The sequence below is a fragment of the Leptidea sinapis genome, chromosome 14 (genome assembly GCF_905404315.1).
Source record: "Leptidea sinapis chromosome 14, ilLepSina1.1, whole genome shotgun sequence".
Taxonomy (NCBI): Eukaryota; Metazoa; Arthropoda; class Insecta; order Lepidoptera; family Pieridae; genus Leptidea; species Leptidea sinapis.
The window spans coordinates 3,952,698-3,977,804 of NC_066278.1; the positions used below are offsets into that span (position 1 = coordinate 3,952,698).

The following is a 25,107-nucleotide window of genomic DNA, read 5'->3' on the forward strand; positions in this document are numbered from 1 at the left end:
GCAGACTATTATGAATAAGGGGGCATGATATAGTGTAAAATAAGGTACAAAATAATAATAAACTACTCTTCAATATATTATAGCAATTATGAGATGGAAATTTCATATCAAAACCTAGTGTTTTCAGTCAGTCTCATGTCAAAACTGACACCAAAACAAAAAAATCTAAACCAAAAACGAAACTCAACACCATTCATTATTTTAATATAATATGTACAAGCGGTGTTCGGAAACCAATTGGACGTAATTCCAGAAAAACGTTCCAAACTACAATTATGTGGAAATTGAGTTAAGAACAAAATACTGGTCACGTGATTCATATTAACCCACTGCCAAAAAATGGCAGCCTTACTGTCACTCTTTAAATGACATCATAACTTAGTAGCTCAACCCATGTATGGAATACACTAATATTTGTTAAACTTTAAACACAAATTCCTTAAAATGTGATGTTTGTGGCTTGGAACGTTTTTCAGGAACTACGTCCAATTTGAAACGATAAATTAAAAAATAAAACTGTACGAGCGAAGTGAGAAAAATATTATATTACACAACTGCCCTGTAACGATTCAAATAAGCGGTGGGAGATTTTTGACTCGCAGGATCTGATTGTGGGAGTTCGATCGGCTAATTCTGTTCGGTGTTGTCTTCAGTAGGTCCGTGCCTGTGTTTTGTTTCTGCACATAGAGTTTAGTAGCGCTCAGGGGCGCACGGGGAGTGGCAAAACCGTCATTATTCAACTTAAGAGCGGACCTAGTGAGGCGAGAGGGGGTATTGAATCCGTTTTTTGGCGTCGCTTGTAGATTGTGTTGAATGTTTTCTTTGCCGCGTTTGGGTGTCAGAGGGGCAGGCGTGCGAGGGGGCTTACGGGGCGTGTTTTGTGGTTTGTCCGCGTCATAATTATCACACTTGATAACAGGCAGCTCCTTCATGTGGCATGCCATGGAGCTGCGGCTCACTTGCCTTTCGTTAATGCCAACCTGTTGAATACAACACATTTTTTCATCGATTCTTGAACCTATTGTAATTAACATCATATTACATGTTTGATAACGATGAACACGATTTTTAAATATACAAATTGAATTTGTAACTTGTAAAATTTATGTACGATGCCGGACTCGAACCTGCGCCCTATCGGATTCCGTCCGAACACTCTTACCAACTGAGCCAACCGTTCGAGTGATGCATGCATCGTAGTTTTGAGCCAAGACATACCAAGATTTAAAATAACAAATTATTACGATTTTAAATCCGTAAGATTTTGTTGTCTTTGCAGAGACACACCATAAGATGTGCAAGATGGGCAAGCCAACATTATTTCAATAAAATACAGCATAATATGTTACTCCATGATAAAATAGCATTCCACTTGTGTTTAAATTCTAAAAATATATGTCTTAGATCATTTATACGTCTAGGTAGACTGTGACAGCTGTGAAAACGTCGAAAAAGGTTGGCAAATAGTGACTCTATTTGAGCAATGCAAGCAGAGTAGGTAACACAAAGTGACACACAAATCGCGAGTGTATGACTTAGCATGTCACGCAGGCTAAAGCAATAAACGTTGCCTGTTTTCATCGGTTGTCTAGGCAGCAAGAGGCTCTATCTATACGTATAATTTATCTAAGATACCTTAAGTACCTATAGATGTATGACCATAAGTATTAAATGGATTCGGTAGGTACCTCGAAGTCAGTGTAGGTTGTCAGCAGCGTGTTCTCCATGAGCGGGTCGGGTTGGCGCTCCACGCTAGCAGTACTCCGTGTGCCGTTCATTGAGCACGACCGACGGCCGCTGCGCCGGCGACTCGCGGACTGCAAACATATTATATATTAAAATAATTCCACCAATACACTGATATTTTAAATTGTAGTACCAACGTATTAATAATAATAATAATATCTTTATTAAAAGGTATGCACACAGTTAAAATTACAATAATATATGTATAATGTAAAATTATATAATACAATTAAATTTAAAATTAAATAAATTAAAATACAATTCTGTATTCAGGTCTATTTATTTCCTATTAGCCTCCTGGTGCACTGAACGCCAATGCTTGTTAATTGAGCAATCCAGACACCCAGCCAGCGTGCTCAGGATCTCATTCTTGGATTCTCGCAAACGGCTCCAGAATGTTGCGATACGCGATCTCATGATCGCAAAGAAATCCCGTACTCTGGCCTCGGCGAACATGGCCGACGCGCTACAGTACCGAGGCAACTTCATCAGGATACGATACGCGTCATTGTATTGCACCCTGATGTTGTTGATGGCACGCCTGGTGTACTTCCTCCAAAGTTGGCATGTATAGAAGCTTAGACAGTAAGCTCTAAACAGCGTCACCTTCACTGGGTCAGTACACTTAGCAAAGCGACGCGACAGCATATTACACCTAACAGACAAAGCACGTCTCTCCCGTTCAATATCTTCGTCGTCCTTGAGGTACTCAGTCACAATGTGACCGAGATATCTGAACCGCTCAACCCTCTCGATTTTCTCTCCATCCAAGAAAACCTCTTGGATCGACTCCGGACCTCTGCCTGAACGGAACACCATCGCAACTGTCTTTTTAACGTTATATTTTAAGCCATGTTGTGCGGCATAGCGTTCGCAGATCGCTAACAGTTTACGGAGACCCTTGATTGAGGGACTCAGAAGCACCATGTCATCAGCGTAGCTAAAGTTATTCATACACGTGGAGCCTATGTGACAGCCGACCCTGGTGCCTCTCAGTTCCGCAATCAGGTCATTCACGTACAGGCTAAAAAGGTCGGGAGAGGTCAAACCTCCTTGGCGCACGCCGCATTCTAGCCTATATTCGCTAGAGGTCGCGTCGCCCCATCTTACACTGTTTGTTTGGTTTCCGTACCAATATCCCAACAGATTCACCGTTTTCGTTGGTACATTCGAGGCGCGTAATTTCTCCCACAGTAAATTGTAATTTACGAGGTCGAAAGCACGACTCAAATCGAGAAAGCATGCGTAAACAGATGTTGCTCTGCTGACGTAATGGTTGATGGTTGCTTTAAGACAGAAAATTGCTGAATCCGTCGAGAGACCGGGTCGGAAACCAAACTGAGCATCATTTACCTCGATGCCTTCCTTCAGACTTGGATGAATCATACTTTCCAGTATTTTCCCTATCACATAGTACACTATCGCCTAGCGAAATCGGTCTGTAGTTTTTGACACTAGAAAGGTCACCCGTTTTGTTCTTTGGGATTGGAACTACCACAGTATTCATAAGCTGTTTCGGTAAATAACAAAAATTTATGCAACTATTATATAGGTTGGCTAAAACCCCATATATTGACTCACCAGCATACAGAATATGTTCCAGACTAAGTCCGTCGAGACCCGGAGATTTTCCCCTCTTCATCTTTCGAACCACCGTAGCCACGTCATTAGCAGTAAAACATACATTGTCAGTATCACTAGTAAGTCGCTCATTGGGCATACAAGCAGTCCGGGCCGATATCGGGTTGACCCTGAAGTGATGTGAAAATAAGTCGGCAATCTTACTTCTGTCACTTTCACCTTCGACTGTCACAGGTACATTCTTTTTGTAGTTTAAAGAGTTTGTCGATCGCCAGAACTAAACAAAATTTTTATCGGACCTGTGCATTGCTAATAAGTCTAGTTTTATTCTCTCCTCATTATTTTGACACCACTTCAGTTTGTTCTTAAAGGTCTTACGACTTTGCACCATGTTGTCATATAGCTCACCTGTACTGGGCTTACCACTACAGCTCCACCACTCATAATACATTTTAGCCACTTGATGACTATCTTTGACGTGGTAGTTCCAACCAAAGATTTTCTTAGGCCTCTTCAGTGCACCAGTTAGGCTACCCGCGCTAATTTTAGCGCCCGTCTGAAGTACACAGACTATCCTATTATAATATTCGTCAATTTTATACAAATGCTGAGTACACTTAAAAACTAAGCAGTTATCACAATGACTAGATATATTTGGAATACTTAAATTATCACAGCAATACTTATTGTAAACATCAATTTGAGCATCCCGCCTATGCCCCCATTTGATTCCTTGCAAGGAGTCAAAGGCCGTTAAATTAACTTTACTTATAATAGCACTCATCTCACAAGTTATCACGAGGGGCAAGTGGTCCGACCAGTAAACACCATACTCGACGTGCACGGTTTTGACAGTGTCGCGGGCTGCACTAGTCGCCACACAGTGATCGAGCCACCTCCTACTGCCATGCGCCTCACTGATGTAAGTGTGTGTATTCGTTGGTAACAATTCGATATCAACACATAGCAAGGAGTGGTCCGATCAAAAGGACTGTAATTCGCCTCCAAACTGGTACCCGGGTGCGCGTTAAAGTCTCCTAGGACATAAACAGCTTCTACACTTCTTTCTTCAATTAACGCCGCCATACCGGCCAGACAATCTGTGAAATCAATTAAATTCTCTTCCGAGTCCGTCGGAAGGTAAACGCTTAAGATCAGAAGTTGACGACAGCCCAAATTAATTTCAACAGCCGCCAACCTTTCGTTCGCACAGGGTATCACAGTTACGTTTGAGAATACCGATTTTCTCCACAGAATTGCCAGGCCACCGTACGGGCGCCCCCTAACAACTTTCGAGTCGTCAACAGAGGATTTAGCAAAACAACCGAAATCGTCGCTAACTTCATTCACAAAACTAAGGTCGTGGGGCCACAGCCATGTTTCCTGTAATGCTACAATATCCGCCGAACGACACAGGGCCCTCACGTGCTCAACGGATTTCTTTAAACCCCTACAGTTAAACGTAATCATTTTTACAATTTCTTTATTACTGTCCATTAAGTGTTTTGTTAGAGGCGGCTGTATTTCTACGTTCACGGAAACGGCGGTAAACTAGCCCGGCGGGCCAGAAGTTAGTGTCGAGAAAGGTGTCTAATTTACTCGCTGGTATTGTGACCTTAAAGGAATTGAAAGAAGTTTCCTTGTACTGGGGAAGCAGCTCCACATTACTACACAATTCACCCCTTTCTTTTATATGATCTTTTATATGTTCTCAGACACGGACTTCATTGCTCTTGAGACATAGATGGAGCACTCCGATTCTACCACTCGTATCTTGCCAGTACATTCTAAAGTTCCTCGCAAATTATTAATTTTGCGTTTATGTTTCGTATTTCTAACGATGGTAAAATTGTCTTCACATTCAGGTAATTTTTGCTTAATTAGGATTTTAGGATATTTTAACTTCAAACTGCCGTCGTCCTGCACGCGATTCTCACCCGTTTGTGTCTTAAGCGTACGGGCGACTTTAGCACGCTGCGGTCGCGAGTCATTACGCACAATGTCTCTGTACGTCGGTGTAAATGTAGTCTCAACCGGCTCGCTTACGTCACAGATTACGTAAGTTGACTTGTCTTGTGGTGCGGGCGCAAGCGATAGCGATTTCATGTTGCCGGGCTTGGGAGTTACGGCCATTATGCTAACATCGGTACTTTTAGTCTTGTGTTGGTCCAGCACATTGCGCAACTCCATGAGTTCTATACTCAATCTCGTCTTGAAGTCAGAAAGCTCAGTCTTCATACTTGTCATGTCTTTAAGAAGTCGCGTTACATCGACATGGTCAAAAGATACCGGTGGTAATTTATTCAGGTCTCTTGCAACGAAGGTTGGTTGCACGTCAGGGTCCACTTCTTTCATTAACTTGATGATGTCTTTAATGTTCTTTTTTTTCTTATCATCTCCTTTTCTATTTATGTTTCGCAACTTGTCACCACATGCGCTGTATAACGCTTGCTTTCCGTCCTCAATTTCCACATCCGAGAAGTTGGAAGCACAGATCTGTATAATATTTAACTCATCCAACACATCAATTTTGTTTTGGACGAAAGTTAAAAGTTCATTAATTATTATTTGATCCGCCATCTCTTATGATCTTGGGCCAAGCAACGTCTATGACATGTTATGACTCATAACTTATGAGAGTTGCAATGAAACGAAACACGCGCACTATTTGCCGATCGATGCGCGCGACCGATAACGACCGCGTCGCGAGACGAACTCAATTTAATATTAGTAACAGTTCTATTCTATTCTCCCTTCTGTGGAAGGTAAACCAACAGTTAACCAGTGTCACGAGTATTTGTATTCTAATTTTAATGGTAGTGATCGGTGCTAAACATTGAAAAAAATTTTTTTTCCTTATTTTATACCTAACACAAATATACATGCTGTTAAGACTATAAAGGACATCATGTTGCAATGCAACAACGAACGCAAACGCATTGCAATTTGATTACAGACAGTAATACATTCTGCCACAGATTGCACCCTTACTGCAAGCCGTTAAGGAATTACATTTATCATCATATTCCATTACGTCAATTCCTCGACCATAACGACGTTGACGATAATTTGCTCCTACGAATTGAAGAGTTCCATTACTTTGTAATTGATCCCATAATCAGAACTTAACCAAACTCTCATCAAACTACCCTTGAATTATCCTTTCCAATAAAAAAAAAGATTTCAAGAGAAATCATAAAAATCGTTTCACCCTGTACAACAAAATATACAGTTGAATTGAGAACCTCCTCCTTTTTTGAAGTCGGTTAAAACTGTAAAAATAAAAAAACACGGAAAAGCAGTAAATATTAAATTTCTTAAAATTATTTTATTTTTTTATTAAAAATTAATTTAAATTTCACGTATATATTGTCACATACGTGAAATCTAATTTAAACAAATAAATTCATAAATATTTTTTAGCACTGACAACACCGGTTTAGGGTAAGTATCTAATGGAGCTAGCAAAACGTTATCTTAATATCTTTGTGGACTATTAACACGTTGGCTGAATCGTCGACATCCAGTCGACGGAGCCATTAAATAAAAAAAAAGTAAAAAAAATGTGACAGCTGAAAAATAAATTGTGATAAATGCCGTGGAGTGTATTGTTTTGTTATGATACGAATAGGTATGAATACAAGATAAATAATGGATTCGCAGCTCGTAGTTGATGTTGTTTGCTCGCCAACAATAACGTAGTGAGTAACACATAATATAAAAACTTTACATTTAATGAATAATTTGCATGAAAGTAATTATAGTACATGATATATTTAGGTATCGCGAAATACGCTTTTTTGTCTACTGACGAATTTCTAAGACAAAGTATTATGTATTTATTATTATGAGGATTCAGGAATAACCTCTTTTGTGTATATTCATGTGTTTCGGAACTTGCTTTCATGAAAGTAATCCCTTTTTGTATACCTGCCTATGTTTTTCTTTGTGAGCCATAAATGTCACACATTAAAGAAGTTGGAACTATTTTGAAGAGAACATTTAAATATTACCATTTGATATTATTTATGTGCTTCGTATTTTGGCCTTCAGAAGAGTTTTGTACATGTGGATTTTTTAAATTAAATAACAAAATTGTTATTTAACTTAATGATTAATGCATGTTCTTCTTCCAGTTCTAAGAAGAAACCTTTTACCACAGCTGAGAGAGAGTTGGTTAGAGAATTAGTGCTGGAAAGGCCTATAATTGGAGATAAGCGTATACACGCTGAAAACATAGTATTAAAACAAAAAGCATGGGAAGATATAGCAAACGTTTATAATAGTCGTCCATATGTCACACCTAGGAATAGTATTCAATTAAAGCGATGCTGGGAAAATCTAAAACAACTACGGAAAAAACAGCTTTCAGAAAGATTGAACAACATTAGGCAAATAGGGGGAGCTGTAGCAAATGGTTCGTGTGAGTCTATGATTATTATTTATCTATTAACCCTTACTATATAAATAGCCTTAATATCTAATTACTAAAGTGTTAACTTTAGTAATTGCCACTTACTCAAAAAAATTATATGTCATTTAATACCTACAATGTCATTAAAACTCATATAGGTATTTATTGGTTTCAGAAAATTTGGAGAGAACAGATGATTTTTACAAAGAAGATGATAATTTGGTCGAGAATGAAAGTCAAAATAATGTTCATGGTAATTTATCAAATTTGATATGAAAAAAAGTGTATTACACAATATATAAGCCAAATTTACTTTATATTAAGATTTAGTAATAACTTTTAAATAATTATCTTCAAATTCCAGATTATCACACAGGACCAATGTTGAATGGACACACCAATGAAGCACTTCTGAAGACTTATGAAGATAAATGGCCTGAGAGTAAGAATTAATTCTACAGTAATATACATTATACAAACAATCACAAACTTGTCAGTAAGATAGTATGGTTTCCATTTATATCTAATATATAAAATTCTCGTGTCATGGTGTTAAACATTAAACTCCTCCGAAACGGATTGACCGATTCTCATGAAATTTTGAGTGCATATTGGGTAGGTCTGAGAATCAGAGAACATCTATTTTTCATCCCCCTAAATGTTAAGGGTGGTCCACACGAATTATTATTTTTATTTATTTGACTTTTTTTTTAAATTTGTTTGATTATGAGTCAGCATTAAAAAATACATACAACTACCTTTTCACCCATCTACGATCAACAGTTACTTTTGTATCGCGATTTTAATATCGGCAATACAACGTTTGCTGGGTCAGCTAGTACATATATATATATATATATATATATATTATATACTAACTTCTTTCTAACATAAAATGTCTCAGTCAAGTTGATGCAGTGGATTATGTTCTTTGAATGTGGTCCCAGTACATATTTACGGCTAAAGTATCCAGGTGGAAATGGATTTGAGACTAAACTGTTTTTTAATTGTTCACTGGATGTTTTCTAGTTAGAGAGTGCCAAGCAGTTTTCAAAGGACTCTGTGTCAAAACATCCCTTAGCAGCATATTTTAACACTGGCCAAAAGATTAAAATATCAGTATAAACTTGGTAGTAAGGTTTACTTTTAGGAAGACATCTCTCTTAAGTGTGGAATATTCCCAGAGAAAAATCAGTTTATGACACTATTATTTTTGGCTTAATACAAAAGTTTGTAGGCCCTAATTATTTTATTTTCAAAGTATCACAATTGTTTCCTTTATTTACACACACATTTATTACAATTACATTCAATTTAATAAATATTAAAAATTATATGGAAAAATGAAAGGTTTAATAATAGTTGGTGTAAATGAGAGTTAAAACTGGTTGCTATCTTTGTTATAGATAAACCTACTATCACATATAAGTCAGATCTTTCTCTCAAACAAATTTAGTCATCGTCCTTTGAGTGCATGCTGCTGCGAATGAGAAGAGTGCAAGCTATACTACTACATTGAAATTTAAGAGGTTTTCAATTGGTGAAAATCGATCAACATTGAGTGTCTTACCAGGGTTATCATCCTATTACAGTGAACGACAATAGGCCTTTTTATTTATATAGAAGAGTAGGCCAACGGTAGGTACATACGGATTACCCGATGGTATGAGATCACAGCGGCACATACTCTCTTATAAATAATACCAGAGGAATCACAAGAATGTTGGTATGTTATGTTGTCAAACCGAAATGAATTGGAACACTGAAAACATTGGTAATTTGCAGGTTTTAATGGGGGGCACTGTTATGAGATTCAACGTTTCTACCAATTACACCACCATAGCTGTTAACTTATTAACTCCACATCACACAAGTTTTAAAGTAAAGTTAGCTCTTCTCTAAATCCACATGTACTTTAGTGCATTTATAAAACTTTATATCTTTGTTGCAGTAATGCATGTAGATATAAAAGAAGAAGAAAGTGAAGCAGACCTGAAACCTCCTGAGCTACAAAATCATATACAAAGGCCAAAAAAAAGTAAGGAACAATTTTTGTTGATTAATAACAGATACTCATTGACAGACGATAAACAACTAGACTCCCCACGAGTCAGTTTTTTTTTAAGGAATAGGAGGACAATCGAGTGTACCGGTCACCTGTTGTTAAGTGATCACCGCCGCCCACAATCTCTTGCAACACCAGAGGAATCACAGGAGCGCTGCCGGCCTTTAAGGAAGGTGTACGCGCTTTTTTTGAAGGTACCCATGTCGTATTGTCCCGGAAACACCGCACAAGGAAGCTCATTCCATAGCTTTGTAGTACGAGGGAGAAAGCTCCTTGAAAACCGCACTGTGGAGGACCGCCACACATCCAGATGGTGGGGATGATATCCTAACTTGTGGCGTGTCGTGCGAAGGTGGAATTCGGCGGCAGGAATCAGGTTAAACAGCTCTTCGGAACACTCCCCGTGATAAATGCGGTAGACGACACACAATGAAGCGACTTCTCTACGGAACGCCAAGAGTTTGGCTTCAAACAATTTTTGAGCGGGATTGGATGTTGTTTTGTATATGTCAATATAGATACTACAATATACTATGAACAGTCTATTGCCAGCGATAGGGTGATATTGTGATTATATTGAGCTATGTTTGAAGTTCTTGTACATATGTCAAACATTAATATAGAGTAGATAAAGTACCACGGGAACACCGAGTTTTTAATGTTCTTAATTCACAATGTGAATCAATGAAATATGTATCACAATAATCAAAATAAATAATTAGTACTAAGCAAATAACTTTTGTATCACCTAGATGTAATTTAATATTTAATAAAGTCTGATATAAATCAGATGAAATAGGAGGAAAAATAATCATCATCACCTGATGGCAATTAATCACCACAACCCATTTTCTGCAATACCAGAGGTATCAGAGAACACATTCAAGTGATGTTAGAGCAATTATAAAGAATAAAATACAAAAATAATATGTTTACATTGTTGAATGAACAAACAAATTTGGTCACTCCACGGGGCGATGGTATAAAACAGCAGTTTCCGGCTCATTTAATTCAGTCTCGTGCCAGATTTTGTCCTGAGCACGCCTCGTGTAGAGGCGAAATACGTGTCTAAATGTTTGTAGACAAATATTGTCGGAATTAACTCTAAAGAAAACTCAAAACATTTGTATAATTATGGATTTTCGCAAAGTAACGCCTACTTCAATATTTTTTTTAAAGTAGGTATTATTATGCTTATGATTAATTATATAAACTTCATTATAACGGTACACTAATCTTCTTACAGGGCTCAAAAAAATTGCTAATCTAAATGAAGCAAGAATTAAGAGGACTATGTTAAATATACAACAAGATTTAGAGATGCACAAGCTGAGGATTCGGAGAGAGAAGTTACAAATTGAACGCGAAAGGAATCTCACCGCATTTGAGAAACAAATGCAAGATTTACAATTAGAAAAAATGAAAATCGAAATAGAATTACTGAAAGGAAATAAATAAATATATATAAGTACAAAATACAGTGATGCCTTCTTTATTAAAAACACCCCCAAAAAAAATTAAGTTGAACAATGCGTCTATAATTTTGTCCATTTTTTTTACGTATAACAATTATTGCGACAACTATTTATATTAAGTACTAGCTGACCCGGCAAACTTTGTTTTGCCATATAAATTATTTTTAAAGTTAGACCGTTTCTTGGACATTGCTTTATTTTTCTAAAATAAACGTAGCCTAAGTTACTCCTTATTACATCAGCTACCTGCCAATAAAAGTCGCCGGATTAGCCGGAACAAACAAACAGACAGACAGACAAAAATTGTAAAAAATGTTATTTTGGTGTATGTACCATAATATACATTTAGTAAAAAACAGTTATTTCAATATAACAAACAGACACTCCAATTTTATTCAAATGTATAGATAATTCACATAATAGTTTTATAAATTATAGCCTATATGTTATTCTGGTGCGTAAGCTATATTACTGCAAAGTTTCATCAAAATCCATTCAGTAGTGTTTGCGTTAAAGAAGTTCAAACATACAACCAGACATACAAACTTTCTCATTTACAATATTTGTAGGATAGATAATATCATGTGGAGACGTGTCACATGTCTACTATATTGTGCCACCATTTTGTATTAATGTGACTTGCAACATAACGATTTTTGATTTGATTCAAGTTTCCTCTGGTATTATAATAATATTCTTTGTATTAATATATTCAATTTGATCAGAAAAAAAAATGTTTCATCAACAAGATGTCAAGAAATGGACATGATATGTTGGATATGAACCCACAACTTCATCAAATCATTATTTATTCATGTTAGTCAAAAATAATAATAACACTAATCTATGTACTTACGCTCGTTTGTATCATATCATAATCCACCATAAAATCTAATACCATAACCATAAAAACAACCTATATATATTAACCCCCTTATTCATAATGGTCCGCTAACTTTAAACACCCGCTAAGGAGTGTTTTTTCTCATTCTGACTTAGGTCAATAAAAGAAGACAGAGTAAGAATTAGCAATGCTTTAAGTTAGCAGACTATTATGAATAAGGTAATAGTAAAAAATATATAATTATAAGATGCCTACCTTTCGCTTATGCTTCAGTATGCTGGCCTGAACGGTAATTTTGGGTGTTTTCTTGCCTTCCTCCCCATAGTTCAGCTTCCTCTTCGCGTTTTCTGCTTTGCCCTCTGCTACCACTCTTGCCGCCAACCTACCGCTTAATCGCCTATTATACAAATCAATATATTAATAAAACTATTTATGATTTTGGCAACATTTTATTTTAAGCGTTACCGGCCCAAAGTTAATAATAAATCCTGTTATTTTTTTGCGCCTTTTCACGTTATAGCGATAAATCCTGTTCTGCACAAAATATGTAGTACAAAATTGAATAAAACACAATTTATAAGCTACTGTATTTATTGTTTTATGTTGAAAGCTAATCGGGTTTTTTAAACCAGAAGACGGTTTCCGAGGGCCGTCTTTCTCGATTTGGGAATACTCGCCTAATTACCACACCCTATATTCTATAGGGCCTATATAATATATTAAATACTTGTCGAAGCGTTGATAAATAGCTCTTTTCAATGACCGATATAAGCGTTGCCGCAGCTGCAGTCAACTTTATAGACCCTAGGGATGGATGGGGTGGTAGTATTCCATAGTGCCCTACCACCGACCACTTTAAGGGGCTGAAAAATAGTTTTAATTTCAAACTCACTCCTCAGTATCCTATCTGTCAAATTAATAAAAATATATCGTGAGTGAATACATATTAAATATACAAAACACAATATTATTAAGTATGTATCTTTTAATTATTATACTATTTTTCTCTTACTGCATCTTATCTAAGCTATTGGAATAAATATTTCACTGATAACCTTATTTTATGATTTCCAAGTAGGTATTACTTTCTTTTCATAATAGAGAACCTAATGATGGGGCAACTGAGATCTACATACAGGATGTACCTACAACGAGAATAATAATAACTACTTATTTCATTCTACTATCTATCTATGATCTAAAACAATATAAATTTAGTATGTTACAACTAATTAAATTAGGGTTTTTATAGTTGATACCAACTAAAGAAAATTATTTTTGGAAATTAATACAATATTTGGCAAGTATTGGAATGGAACAAATAATAATATTAGATAGCCGGTAGGTGAAAACAGTTTTTGTTACCGAGTAAGTTAAGTATTTATGTATGTATATAGTATTAAATACATCGTTGTCTTGTACCCATAGTACAGGCTATGGCTCATTTGGGCCAAGATAATTTATGTAAAAGTGTGTCAACATTATAATAATTATTAATAATCATTCCTAGCTAAGCTAGTGTGTATAACTTTCCAAAAATATTTATTCAGTACAATCAATGTTATTCTAATGCAAAACTTAAATGTTAACAATCTAAATAATAAAACTAACTAAGAAGGCACACATAGCCAACAACTATTTTCTTCATACCAAATTGAACTATAAAGCAACAATAATTTTCATTCCTACTGACCCAGCATACACTTATTCTACTCTCACTGTGCAAACCGTTCCTGGAGAAATTACTCACCTCATTACTCTTAAAGGCGAGCACTGTAAATGTAAGGAATGAAAAGTATTGTTCAATGTTAAAAACTTGACAAAAACATGTATGTATGTATACAATAATGCTACAATAAATAGGTAAAACCCAAGTCGTTGAAATATTAAATGTATTTTCAATGTTGCACTACTATTAAGGGCGTATGCTGTAATATATTATACATTCAAAATAGATTGAAACGGTGTAGTAAAAAAAAAAGTAAACTAAACCGTCAATAAGATATCTAACACATTTTTGTACTTTAATGAAAAAAAGTCGTTTTTGATACGCTTTATATTAGCTTTACTTGTATGTTTGTAACTGACTGATTTAGACGCGATTTTGACCCACTTTAAACGGCCAGATTTCATTCAAACTTTGTAGATCTATCTAGGACCGATGACAATAAGATTATTCAATTTGCAAGCTAAGATTTTTGTCAATTTATACAATTTTTATCTAGTCGATAAGGCAGGATTGATGTTGAAGTACTTAATAGTTTTAAAAATACGCTTTTATAGAAAATTTAGCTAATAAATGAAAAATATATAATAAATTTTTTAAACTATTATTTATTTAAGGTATATCCTTAAACCCTATTTGCAATTTTAATTGAAGCAACAAACACCTTTACAGCATATAAAAATTTGCTAAGCAGGTTTACTCAAATATTGATGAATATACTTAAAACAATAGACGAACAAGATTTATGATGCACATAGGGCTTCTACGCAGAGGAATATGCACATATTATAATGTAGAAACATAAACCAACATGTCATGTGTTACTCAAGTCTTGCTTGAGGGAGAAAGGGTAGTCAGTCCTACATTAGGTCCCATGAGAAAAAAAAGCTTAAGCTAATATCTAAATATATGGCAGTTTACAAATTAACATATTTAGATAGGACATTATATTTAAAAAAAAAACACAATATACAATAATATGCTAACTGCTGCTAATTTCGCACTAAACACTATGATTTAAACCTACAAAATTGGATGTATGTGTTGATTAATGATGATAACTTGTAAAGTATTCATCAGAATGATTTACTTTAAAAGACCACATGATTGAATGTCCTTGAATACTAATAGTCCTCCACAAGAATACTAATAAGTATATTTAATTAGATACAGATAAATTGCTGAAATTAAGTAGGTTCGTAAGTTTAGCAATTTCAATGAAGGAAATTGTTACTGTGAGTCTAGTACATTATTTTCATTTATGTCTTAAGTTACAACCACTGTAAGCCGTGTAAATATATTTTAGGTTAGTTGCAAAACGTTGTGGTTTTCAACTTAAATAAAAACTGAAGTTTTATGATTATATAAAGCTTCTGTGAAAAATAACCGTATTTTAGGAGGAGTTAGCGAATACACAATATACAGAAGCAGAATATGATACAAGAAAATAATTGTTTGATCAGATTTTTATGATGAGACTAGTAATACAGCAGATCCTAAAGACAGACAAGTTATATTTTTATAATGTTACCTTTTCACAGTTGTAATTGCGGATCTCTTCAGAGCCGACAGGTTCGATGAAATTGAAGCAAGAGCCCTATTAGCACTCCCCGTCACCAGTTGTCTCTTCACTGGGGGCCTGAGAAGTACATGCACTATATAGTTTGGTAAAATATCTACCCTTGTACCTTACATTATATGAAATAATATTTATTTGTTTGCCAGTAAGTGTAAGTGTTCAAGATTCATGAAATAAGGTGAAATCAAATCATGATGGGAGAACTAGAAATGTGTGGAAAAGGTTTTGGTCCCTAAAAGCTATCCAAATAACTAACAGACAAACATATGTATTAAAAAGAACGAACAAAAGAACTGCTTAAAACATGTATATTGCCAATTGTTACCTATGACTGCCAAACTTGGGCATTCACAGCAGCACAATGCAATAAGGTTGAAGATAATGGGTGGCGCGAGCCATGGAAATAAGCATAATCAACAAAAAGAGACGAGACACAAATAGACAAGACATGTAATAAACATTTGAGAGACAAAACAAGAGTAGCCGATGTTGCTTATGCTATAAATAGTCTAAAATGGAAATGGGCTGGACACCTGATGAGAGGACCTGATAAATAGAGCAAAACTATCACTACATGGTATCCACGAGGTTGCAAGAGAAATAGGGTAAGCAAATTGAACTGGATTAGACTATCTGCAAATAAAGAAGAGTGGAGAAGAACAGAGGAGGCCTTTACCAAGAGGCACACAGACATTTAAGTAGTTAAGTATTTAGATAAGAGTCATGTATTAGGATTAGTCCTTCTCTGAATAAAAAGCTATAATAATATTATTAAGAGTGTAAGTGTTTATGTATTTCAAAAGATTTCGAGACAATTCTTCATAGAGATGTTTGTATTTTCAAAATAGGTCATTAATTACACTAAAAATTAAAACTTTACATCAAAAGGAATACACAAAACTTGCTTGCTTCTCCTGTTCAACCAAAACACCATATTAATAAATAATAGCGACCAAGTAAGCTTGGTTATTGTTAGGGTTTGTAACCGATTACAGTTTGATATTGTTCATAGATGTCGCCCTAAGCCATCAAGGACGCATTATCTAAGTTTATTATAGAACTGTGACCTTACTTATTATGTAACTGGTGAATATACGATTGGTACGCCCCTATTAAGTGTTTTAAAACCTTAGTTAGTGGGATATTTTTGGGATTTGTACAGTTATTCTTTTATTACTTTTCACAGTTCTATATCGGAAGGGTACTCAACAGGAACTCTAGTAATATCAAAACAAAACCACTTTATTCATGTAGGTCAAGGAAATGAAACTTATGATTGTAAAAAGTTTTCTTTTTAAATTTACCTCCACTTCGGAAAGGGTTGAGCTTTAATGAGAACAAGTGGCAAGTAACTGATTGCCACTCTTTTGAAATCAACATTTACAGCTTCAACTTTATACAAATCATTTCAGTTACAATATAATATGTAAAGTGATGGAACAAAATACTCGTACATCAAATAGTCGCCTTACACGAGTAAGTCTATAAATATTATCATCATTCAATACATATCTATAGACGACCTGTATAGCCGAGTGGTTAGCGATCCTACCTACTAAGCTAGAGGTCCCGGGTTTGAATCCCGGTAGGTGCAAGCATTTATTTGATGAATATGGATGTTTGTTTCCGATTCATGGATGTTTAAACGTATTTATGTATGTTTATATGAATTTAAGTAAGCATATTGTATTAAATATATCATTGTCTTGTAACCCATAACACAGGCTATATATGCTTAAGTTGGGGCAAGATAATTTGTGTAAAAAAGTGTGTCAATATTATTATTATCTAAACTCTCTAATCTAGATAAATACATATTAAGATATTTAATGAAACTTTTACCTTTCTATATAATATGTACTAAGTACTTATATCTACTCATATTGTTAGTTAAGATTTTAATTAATCTATATCTTCCACATGAAATTCCTATTTTAAGTAACTACTATATCTACAATTCTATTTATATAAAACAATTAAGAGTATGTCAAAATACTAACATAATAGTTTTATGTATTCGCTTAAGACAGAATAAAACAAGAAGAAACGAAAAGCAAAACAAGATATGGAAATGCAATTAATTTTAGCAAGAGACAAAAATGGAAATCGGACACATCATTAGAGATAAAAGGGACAAATGGACAAAGAAAGTTACAGCGTGGATACCACTTGACAAAAAGAGAAGAAGGAGACAGTTACAATATGTTATGTTTTTTTTTAAAGTAACCTACCTACTTTCACTTCTAGGATTAATACACAAATAAAATTTGAAAAACAAAACTTTATGAACGATGCGGGATTCGAACCCACGACCTGAGGCGTTCCGTGCCGGTGCTCTAACCAACTGAGCTAACTGTTCGAGGACCGCCTCGTTATAAAATTCTGTTTGCTTTGTTCAACTCTCAGGTTGTGGCTTCATCTACAGGATCTACTTTACAGTTGATAACCTGCTCAACCCCAATATTTATATATTAGGAAATCGACTTGAGATGTCGCTCTTGTAAATCTCAACAATATGATAAACCTTACTTCTAGGATTAATACACAAATAAAGTTTGAAAAACAAAATTTTATGAACGATGCGGGATTCGAACCCACGACCTCCGGCGTTTCGTGCCGGTGCTCTAACCAACTGAGCTAACCGTTCGAGTACCGCCACGTTATCAAATTCTGTTTGCTTTGTTCAACTCTCAGGTCAGGTCAAAATTTTATTTGTGTATGAAGACAGTTTAAAAGATGGGAGGATGATGAACGTAGTATATCTAGTATCTATATATAGTTGGTCCCTTGTGGTACATATGGCTCGACATAGAAAGGACAGGAAGATGCTAGAGGAGGCCTTTGTCCACGGCAAGCTGTATAGTATAAGCATACTGGTTTCCAAATTATATTGTGTTCATTGTCAGTACATTTATGAAAATTTAATAACACGACAAATCGTCACCTTTTTGCTCCTAATGGTGATTTTCATTATTATAATACTAGAAATAAGGGATTGCTTGTTACTAACTTCTAGTAGGTTTCATAAGATACATAATAGCTTAAACGGTAACCCCCTTATTCATTATGGTCTGCTAACATTAAACAGCCGCTTAGGAGTGTTTTTTCTCATTCTGACTTAGGTCAATAGAAGAAGACTATTATGAATAAGGGGGTAAATGTATAGACTTTTATAAGAAAGTCCCACTGTTCAGGCATTATCTATAAATAAATTTAAATGTTTTATTAATAAATGGCTCTGTCGTAAATTCACTACTCCACAGTTGATTATCTAAGTGATCGGACAGCCTGGGATCAGATTATGATTGTTTTATAGCAATAGCAATGACAGTAAAATATTGTATATTTTATTAAAAAGAGCGAAAAAAAAAGAATGTTGGGAGCGTTTCTTGCACCGCTTCTTCTCTCTCAGAGCACTTCTTCTCTCTCAGAGCGCTATTTGTTTCCGTAGCGGTAGTAGTATCTAGTATATTAGAAATGACATCAAAAAGAATTCTAAAGTAATTATTCTAGACGAATCAATTTTGAGAAAATAAATGCCTTTTATGCATTTATGTAAGAATTTAAAACATTGTAATACAGCAATTAAAGACTATTATTATTTTATCTACAATTAATCACAAAATAATGACCGCGTGCAACGCAGAGCAGCTCAAATTGTCGGGAACCCAGTGCTCTGTGAACGGCTGGATCACTTGGCGTTGCGTAGAGACGTCGCTTCATTGTGTGTCTTCTACCGCATTTATCACGGGGAGTGTTCCGAAGAGCTGTTTAACCTGATTCCTGCCGCCGAATTCCACCTTCGCACGACACGCCACAAGTTACGATATCATCCCCACCATCTGGATGTGTGGCGGTCCTCCACAGTGCGGTTTTCAAGGAGCTTTCTTCCACGTACTACAAAGCTGTGGAATGAACTTCCTTGTGCGGTGTTTCCGGGACGATACGACATGTGTACCTTAAAAAAAGCGCGTACCTTCCTTAAAGGCCGGCAACGCTCCTCTGATTCCTCAAGAGATTTTGGGCGGCGGTGATCACTTAACAACAGGTGACCCGTACACTCGTTTGTCCCCCTATTCCATAAAAAAAAATATATATTATGTGGATTATAGCTGTGGCTCAAGAATTTTTATGTTCAACTGACTTTGACTTACCTGTTTTTATCGACAGTGTTCCCTAAGCCGGCAGCAGTGCGATTCCGCTTGCCCAGCGGAGAGGTAGCGAGCGAACGGAAGGACGGAGTGCTCGGAGTAAGAGCCTGCTTGCGAGCCGACAACTTATTCTGACGTTCCTGTGTCATAATAATGTTCTAATTAAAACTTCATTTTAATTAATGAAATAAAATGTCAAGCTGAAACCAATAACTAATATTTTTATCCCAAATAGGATTTTTAAAATAAGCGCTAGTAAATCATGGGCTTTTTGTAAGTAAAACAGAATTACAACTAAATTTATTCACAAAAATGCCTGGAGGGGATCACTCCATTGCCAAGGTCTAAAGGGCGCTGTAGCTAGTGAAATTACTGAGCAAATGAGACTTAACATCTTAAGTGATGAACACAATTCTAGTGCCACTCAGAATTATTAGGGTTTTCAAGAATCCTGAGTGGCATTGCATCATAAAGGGGAGAGTGTATCAATTACCATCAGCTGAATGTGATTGTCCCCTCTTATCATGAAAAAAATATCACCTATCTTAAACCTACTTAAAATTTGAACTACAAAGATAAAATCTCAACACAAATTTTTATTTAATTGATCAAATAGGGTCAGCACAGATTACTTAAGGCAGTCAAAAAATAAATTATACTTGTTGTAATATTAAACATTATCCTATATATTATATTTATTGTTATTTGATCTAAGACAAAGCTTCATAAATTGGCAGCAAACTGAGTTTAATTTAACTTACAGCTTTCCTTGATTCCCAGTCATCTTGCATCATTTGCAGCAGTGGTTTGCCATCAACTGTGAATACATTTTCAGACGTCTGTTCGTAGTGCATCACTAGATCACGGATTTCAGCTTCAATCTTCGGTAACTATCCAAAGGTATATTAATATTAGTACTGGTGAACATGCTCAATGATCACTTTGAAAATATGTACAGAAAACTTTTAAAAATTAAGATAATCCAATTTTAATGTCACACAACTAACAAGGGAATATGACTTTTTTCAGTGCCTATTCCACTGTGCTACTAATTCTAATAATTAAAATATCGTGATACAACCAAATTTTTAATTTTTGTTACAATTTTTTAGCATACACCGGTAGAATAGGTTAACACAAAAAAAAATTCTACAGATACAGCCTTCAAGTTGAAAGCATACCCTCGCCTTAAAGGCTGACAGCCTTCACTTGACAGACTCATCTTGTTAATTAATATAACTAAAAAAGTTCTATCAAAACTGTACTTTCAGCTTTAACAGTTTCACAAATAGTTTCCCAATCAGATGTTCCACAATTTGTCATCAGCAGTGTAACATACCTACCCTCTGAAATCAATAAACTTAACAAACTGCTTAAAATTCAATGCATGCGTAATTTCCACAAGTTCTTCTCCCCATGTCAAACTCCTTCTAAGAATAATGATATATTTTATTTTATTTTTATTTATTTATTTCATAAAATCTACAGCACATAACATCACTTATTTCCTAAAATATTGTATAACAAAACATGGGCCAACAGAGATTTTATATTATTTAGACAAAATTCTTGTTGCAAAAACCAAGCATTGTTGCAATATCTCATTCACTATGATTAATAAATATGTTTCTATTCTATTATATTCGAGTACTCACCTTATTAGCAATAACTTTCCTCTCTTTCTCTTCTTTTAGCAGCTGCCCTCCTCTGTTGTGGTACCGACCTGGCTCACTAGCCCTTGACTCCAATTCAACCATTTTCAACCAAAGATTCTTACGGGTCATCACAAGATCGAAAATATGCCTAAAAATAACATTACATTTATATCTTTACTTGTGTTATATACATAATGGAAATTTTCTATATAAATCTACAGACTAGTTTTTTTTTTGTTTTCTGCGTTGTGGCAATCTGTTATTTCAAACAATAAGCCACTGTTTTGGCTGCATATATCTGCTGAAAGAGTCATTGTCGAGAGCCCGAAATTAATGTAAAATTACTTCGCATCAAACTCTCCATTTATTTATTTTTTATTGATATCTTTTACTGAGATTTGTGATATCATGTCTCTTAAGCCTGGTGAACTGGATACCACCCTTTTCGCTCAAAGACTTGGCTAGCTCGTTGACATGTGTTGTTACTTTGTCCTGGTATTTCAGGCTAGTTTCGGTTATTTCTTGCGGGATAGTTTTAATGCCAAGGTCTAGGGTGGATACTGAACATGGTCCTTAATGTTTTGTTCTAAAATCTTTCTAGTATTTCGATATTACTATTACTGGCAGTCCCCCACAGCTGTATACCGTATATCCATATTGGTTTGAGTATTGTTTTGTAAATAATCAATTTATTGTTGTTATTTAATTGTGAGTGAGGTCCAACTAGCCATTTAAGATTGCGTAGTTTTCCGTCAAGCTGTTTTATACAGACTAGTCACCAAGTGATTATTGTATTATTAATATTGTAGTATATTCGCCTGATTAACAAAATATATTACATCATCATTTGTTATACTCACTTGTTCTCATTGTAAAACTTTGTGATTTTATCAAGATAGAGTTCATGTAGCGTTAGAGTATCTTCAGTAAATATGTCTTGATAATAGTGAACAAACTCCTCTCGCTCCTTTGTAGAGTACATAATGTTATCCCACATAAGCTTTATCTTTGTGCGTACATTTGCTACGAACACCTGCAAAATGTATGAAAACATAAGAATAATAAACAAAATATTAGAATTCTGAAAATGTATTTATACAACAGAAAAATTATATTTTAGTGAAAAATATGTATGTATTTAAACTGTTTTGTATAAATTTGGTTATGATACTGATTGAAAAGTGTATGTATTTTCTACAAGGTAAATAATAGTCTTGTGAATAAGCTTCATACCCCAATTTTCTGACGTTTAATTTGATCACATCTTTTAAGCTCCTCTTTGATGGCATTTTCAGTTGGAGGATTGCAACCGGGATGTGCTTGCAGAAAATTATCACGATAAATTTGATCTTCTTCCAAACAGTCCCACAGCTTGACTAAGCGTTCACGTAGTTCTAACACCTGTAAAAATTTCAAAAAGTTTCAATTTCATCTAGGAAGAATGAATATATAAAAATATTGTTTATAAAATACTCAAATTACAAAAATCAACTAGGTTAACTTACACTCAATAAAAATCACAGCATTTGGATAATTATGGATTTTCACAAAGTTGTTAACACCTAACCCCCTTATTCATAATAGTCTGCTAACTTAAAGCATTGCTAATTCTCAATCTGTCTTCTTCTATAGACCTAAGTCAGAATGAGAAAAAACACTCCTAAGCGGCTGTTTAAAGTTACCGGACCATAAATAAATTTTGAAATACCATAAGCAGGATTAGGCTATAAAAAGAAGTATATTTTTGAAGTCCTATATCATTACCCAATACCAAATGAGACATGTCCAGTACAATTTATTTACGAATTGTAATATTTCATTGACATAATATAATATAAGTACTGGTTTTATGAACTCTTCTGCAAATAACTCAAGGTTTTGAATATATATCATTATGTTACCAAATGCATTACCCTGTTATTAGTCTGCTCATATTTTTCCTGTAAATCCTGACGAAGCTGCGCTAGTCGATCCATGTTAATATCGGTCACCTTGAAGTCCACAGATAATGATGACACAACAAGCTGCTCAAACTTATTTTGTGGCTTGATGTAAAGTCTATCTGTAATAATAATATTTATATATTTCATTTCTGGTGAATTTACATGTTGGAAATATAATTTAAGATTTCTGCAAAACAATGTTACTGAAAGTATTTATTGAGTATGAAGCACTAAAATGTAGACATACCTCTGAGTCAAAATATATCACATTTTAAGTATTTTGGTACGAAATGTTAAAAGTTATAAGCGAGATCCAAATGTTTTTATTATATAAATACAAACCCATTATGTCCTTGATTTCAGTCTGGTTGTTTAAAAATATTTCAACTCGTTTATCTCTTTCAGCTTGCAGCATCTCAAGGTGGTCCTTCAGTCGGTCCAATTCTTCCTCAGATGGTAGTGGTACTTCTTTAAGCTCATGTATTGTCACACCAAGCTTGTCAGCTAGGTCTCTTTGCCACTCTAATAGTCTATCTCTTTTAACTCTACGCTGTTCAACTTGTTCCCTATAGCTGTACAAACATATGATGTAAATGGAAAAACGTAGTTTAAAAATACCATAACAGTTGTAGAAAATAATTTTTGATTCCATTATATAGTTATATAAAATCCACTGAAAAATGTTCTATGTCAATTAATACAAAAGGCTGGACTAATTTTGATAAAATTGTTACTTGTATGCATAGACTGAAATCAACATATTTTCATATACATTTCATACATAGAAATTTTGTAAAATTTTCACCTATGATTAAAGTTCCATCAAAACAAAGATTTTAGGTCCCCTAGAATACTATAAAAATATGAAGAAATGTTGGGTAGCACAAACATTTTTCCATGATGATTTTAAATGGGTCACACCACACATTTTGTACAAAATATTTTAGAAACTTACCCTGCTATTTGAGCTTCCAACTCCCTCTTATAGTCCACAAGAGCCATATCCTCCTTAAAATCCAGAATTGTAATCTCAACAGACAGACATCTACTCAGCTCTTCGGTTTCTTTTTTCAGTTCTTTAGGAAAGCAAAAAAATATATGAATATAAGTTTTACTTTCAGTACTATATGGTCCCTTACATGCATATTTTTACACTTTTTGTGGAATATGCAATTAATAGAATTATATGTTGTACATTTTTAATTGCCTAATTATATTACTCTATGTGTGAAGTCAGTTTAAAATAATCATAATATTTATTATTATACTTACTCTCTACTTGTGCTTCAAGAGCTTTCATCTTTTCCCTGGTCTCAGAGATTACCTCAAGATGAAAATCTTTATGTATTTGCACTAACTTAGAAATATTGGTATATTTAGATGATTCATCTACACCCATATGTGACCATATCAACCATAGTTCTTCCATCATAGCACGAACATTTTTTGATATTTCGGAATGGACCTCATTACTGAAAGATATAATAAAAGTTATAGTTTGATATTACTTTAAATGAAATACAATTGCAATAAACTTGGGTTACATTCTTATGAAACCAAAGCAAGAAATGACTAACTTGGTTTGATAGTTGTTTTATGAATAATTCGAGTTACTTTAGATATCCTTGATTCTAGTCTTAATAAAGAATATGAATCAAAACGTATTTCTAAACTAGCAATGGTTAAATTTAATTTGAGTAAAATATATATACTTACAAGAGCTTCTCGATAGCTTCTGTTATTAACATCATTTTTGAGTTAGCTAAGGCTACAAACAATAATTCACATAATATGATCACTATTATCACTTAATCCGTATTTTAACTCAACTTCTACAAGTATGATTAAAAACTATAGCTTTAAAACATAAAATATTCAACTATTACCAAAGCTTCAATAAGTCGTTTGGGTGGAAACTGGAAATTGTG

The 25,107-nt window shown here is 34.6% G+C and overlaps 2 protein-coding genes and 1 non-coding gene across 4 annotated transcripts; 1 reads left to right on the plus strand and 2 right to left on the minus strand.

The window, feature by feature from the left end:
* Positions 1 to 525: 525 nt before the first annotated feature.
* Positions 526 to 25,107, minus strand: LOC126967929 (protein regulator of cytokinesis 1-like). Its single transcript, XM_050812629.1, has 14 exons — positions 24,896 to 25,107; positions 24,452 to 24,651; positions 24,135 to 24,255; positions 23,522 to 23,751; positions 23,150 to 23,298; positions 22,470 to 22,637; positions 22,097 to 22,269; positions 21,237 to 21,384; positions 20,343 to 20,471; positions 19,585 to 19,721; positions 15,383 to 15,490; positions 12,381 to 12,522; positions 1,689 to 1,817; positions 526 to 980 (listed from the first exon to the last, which is right to left on the minus strand). Exons 1-14 carry the CDS (start codon positions 24,928 to 24,930, stop codon positions 570 to 572), a joined length of 2,280 nt encoding a protein of 759 aa, XP_050668586.1. The 5' UTR covers positions 24,931 to 25,107; the 3' UTR covers positions 526 to 569.
* LOC126967933 (myb/SANT-like DNA-binding domain-containing protein 3) lies at positions 6,833 to 11,286 on the plus strand. Of its 2 annotated transcripts, none has more exons than XM_050812633.1 (6): positions 6,833 to 7,028; positions 7,464 to 7,744; positions 7,917 to 7,994; positions 8,106 to 8,183; positions 9,693 to 9,779; positions 11,053 to 11,286. In XM_050812633.1, the coding sequence occupies exons 1-6, from the start codon at positions 6,979 to 6,981 to the stop codon at positions 11,262 to 11,264; spliced, it is 786 nt and encodes a 261-aa protein (XP_050668590.1). In that variant the 5' UTR covers positions 6,833 to 6,978; the 3' UTR covers positions 11,265 to 11,286. The 2 variants fall into 2 exon arrangements, with proteins under 2 accessions (XP_050668590.1, XP_050668591.1); XM_050812634.1 differs by having other exon boundaries at positions 6,849 to 6,958.
* Trnaf-gaa (transfer RNA phenylalanine (anticodon GAA)) lies at positions 18,004 to 18,077 on the minus strand. Its single transcript has one exon. It is a non-coding gene; the product is annotated as a tRNA-Phe (tRNA).

Excerpts from the sequence above, each read along its gene's own strand:
- LOC126967933 (XM_050812633.1), top strand. The coding sequence starts at position 6,979 with ATGGATTCGCAGCTCGTAGTTGATGTTGTTTGCTCGCCAACAATAACG. Across the intron at positions 7,029-7,463 it reads TGCTCGCCAACAATAACGTA|TTCTAAGAAGAAACCTTTTA; the intron begins GTGAGTAACACA and ends TTCTTCTTCCAG. Across the intron at positions 9,780-11,052 it reads TATACAAAGGCCAAAAAAAA|GGCTCAAAAAAATTGCTAAT; the intron begins GTAAGGAACAAT and ends ATCTTCTTACAG.
- LOC126967929 (XM_050812629.1), bottom strand. The coding sequence starts at position 24,930 with ATGATGTTAATAACAGAAGCTATCGAGAAGCTCTT. Across the intron at positions 12,523-15,382 it reads GCAATTACAACTGTGAAAAG|GCGATTAAGCGGTAGGTTGG; the intron begins GTAACATTATAA and ends TTTGTATAATAG. Across the intron at positions 1,818-12,380 it reads TACTGAAGCATAAGCGAAAG|TCCGCGAGTCGCCGGCGCAG; the intron begins GTAGGCATCTTA and ends ATATGTTTGCAG.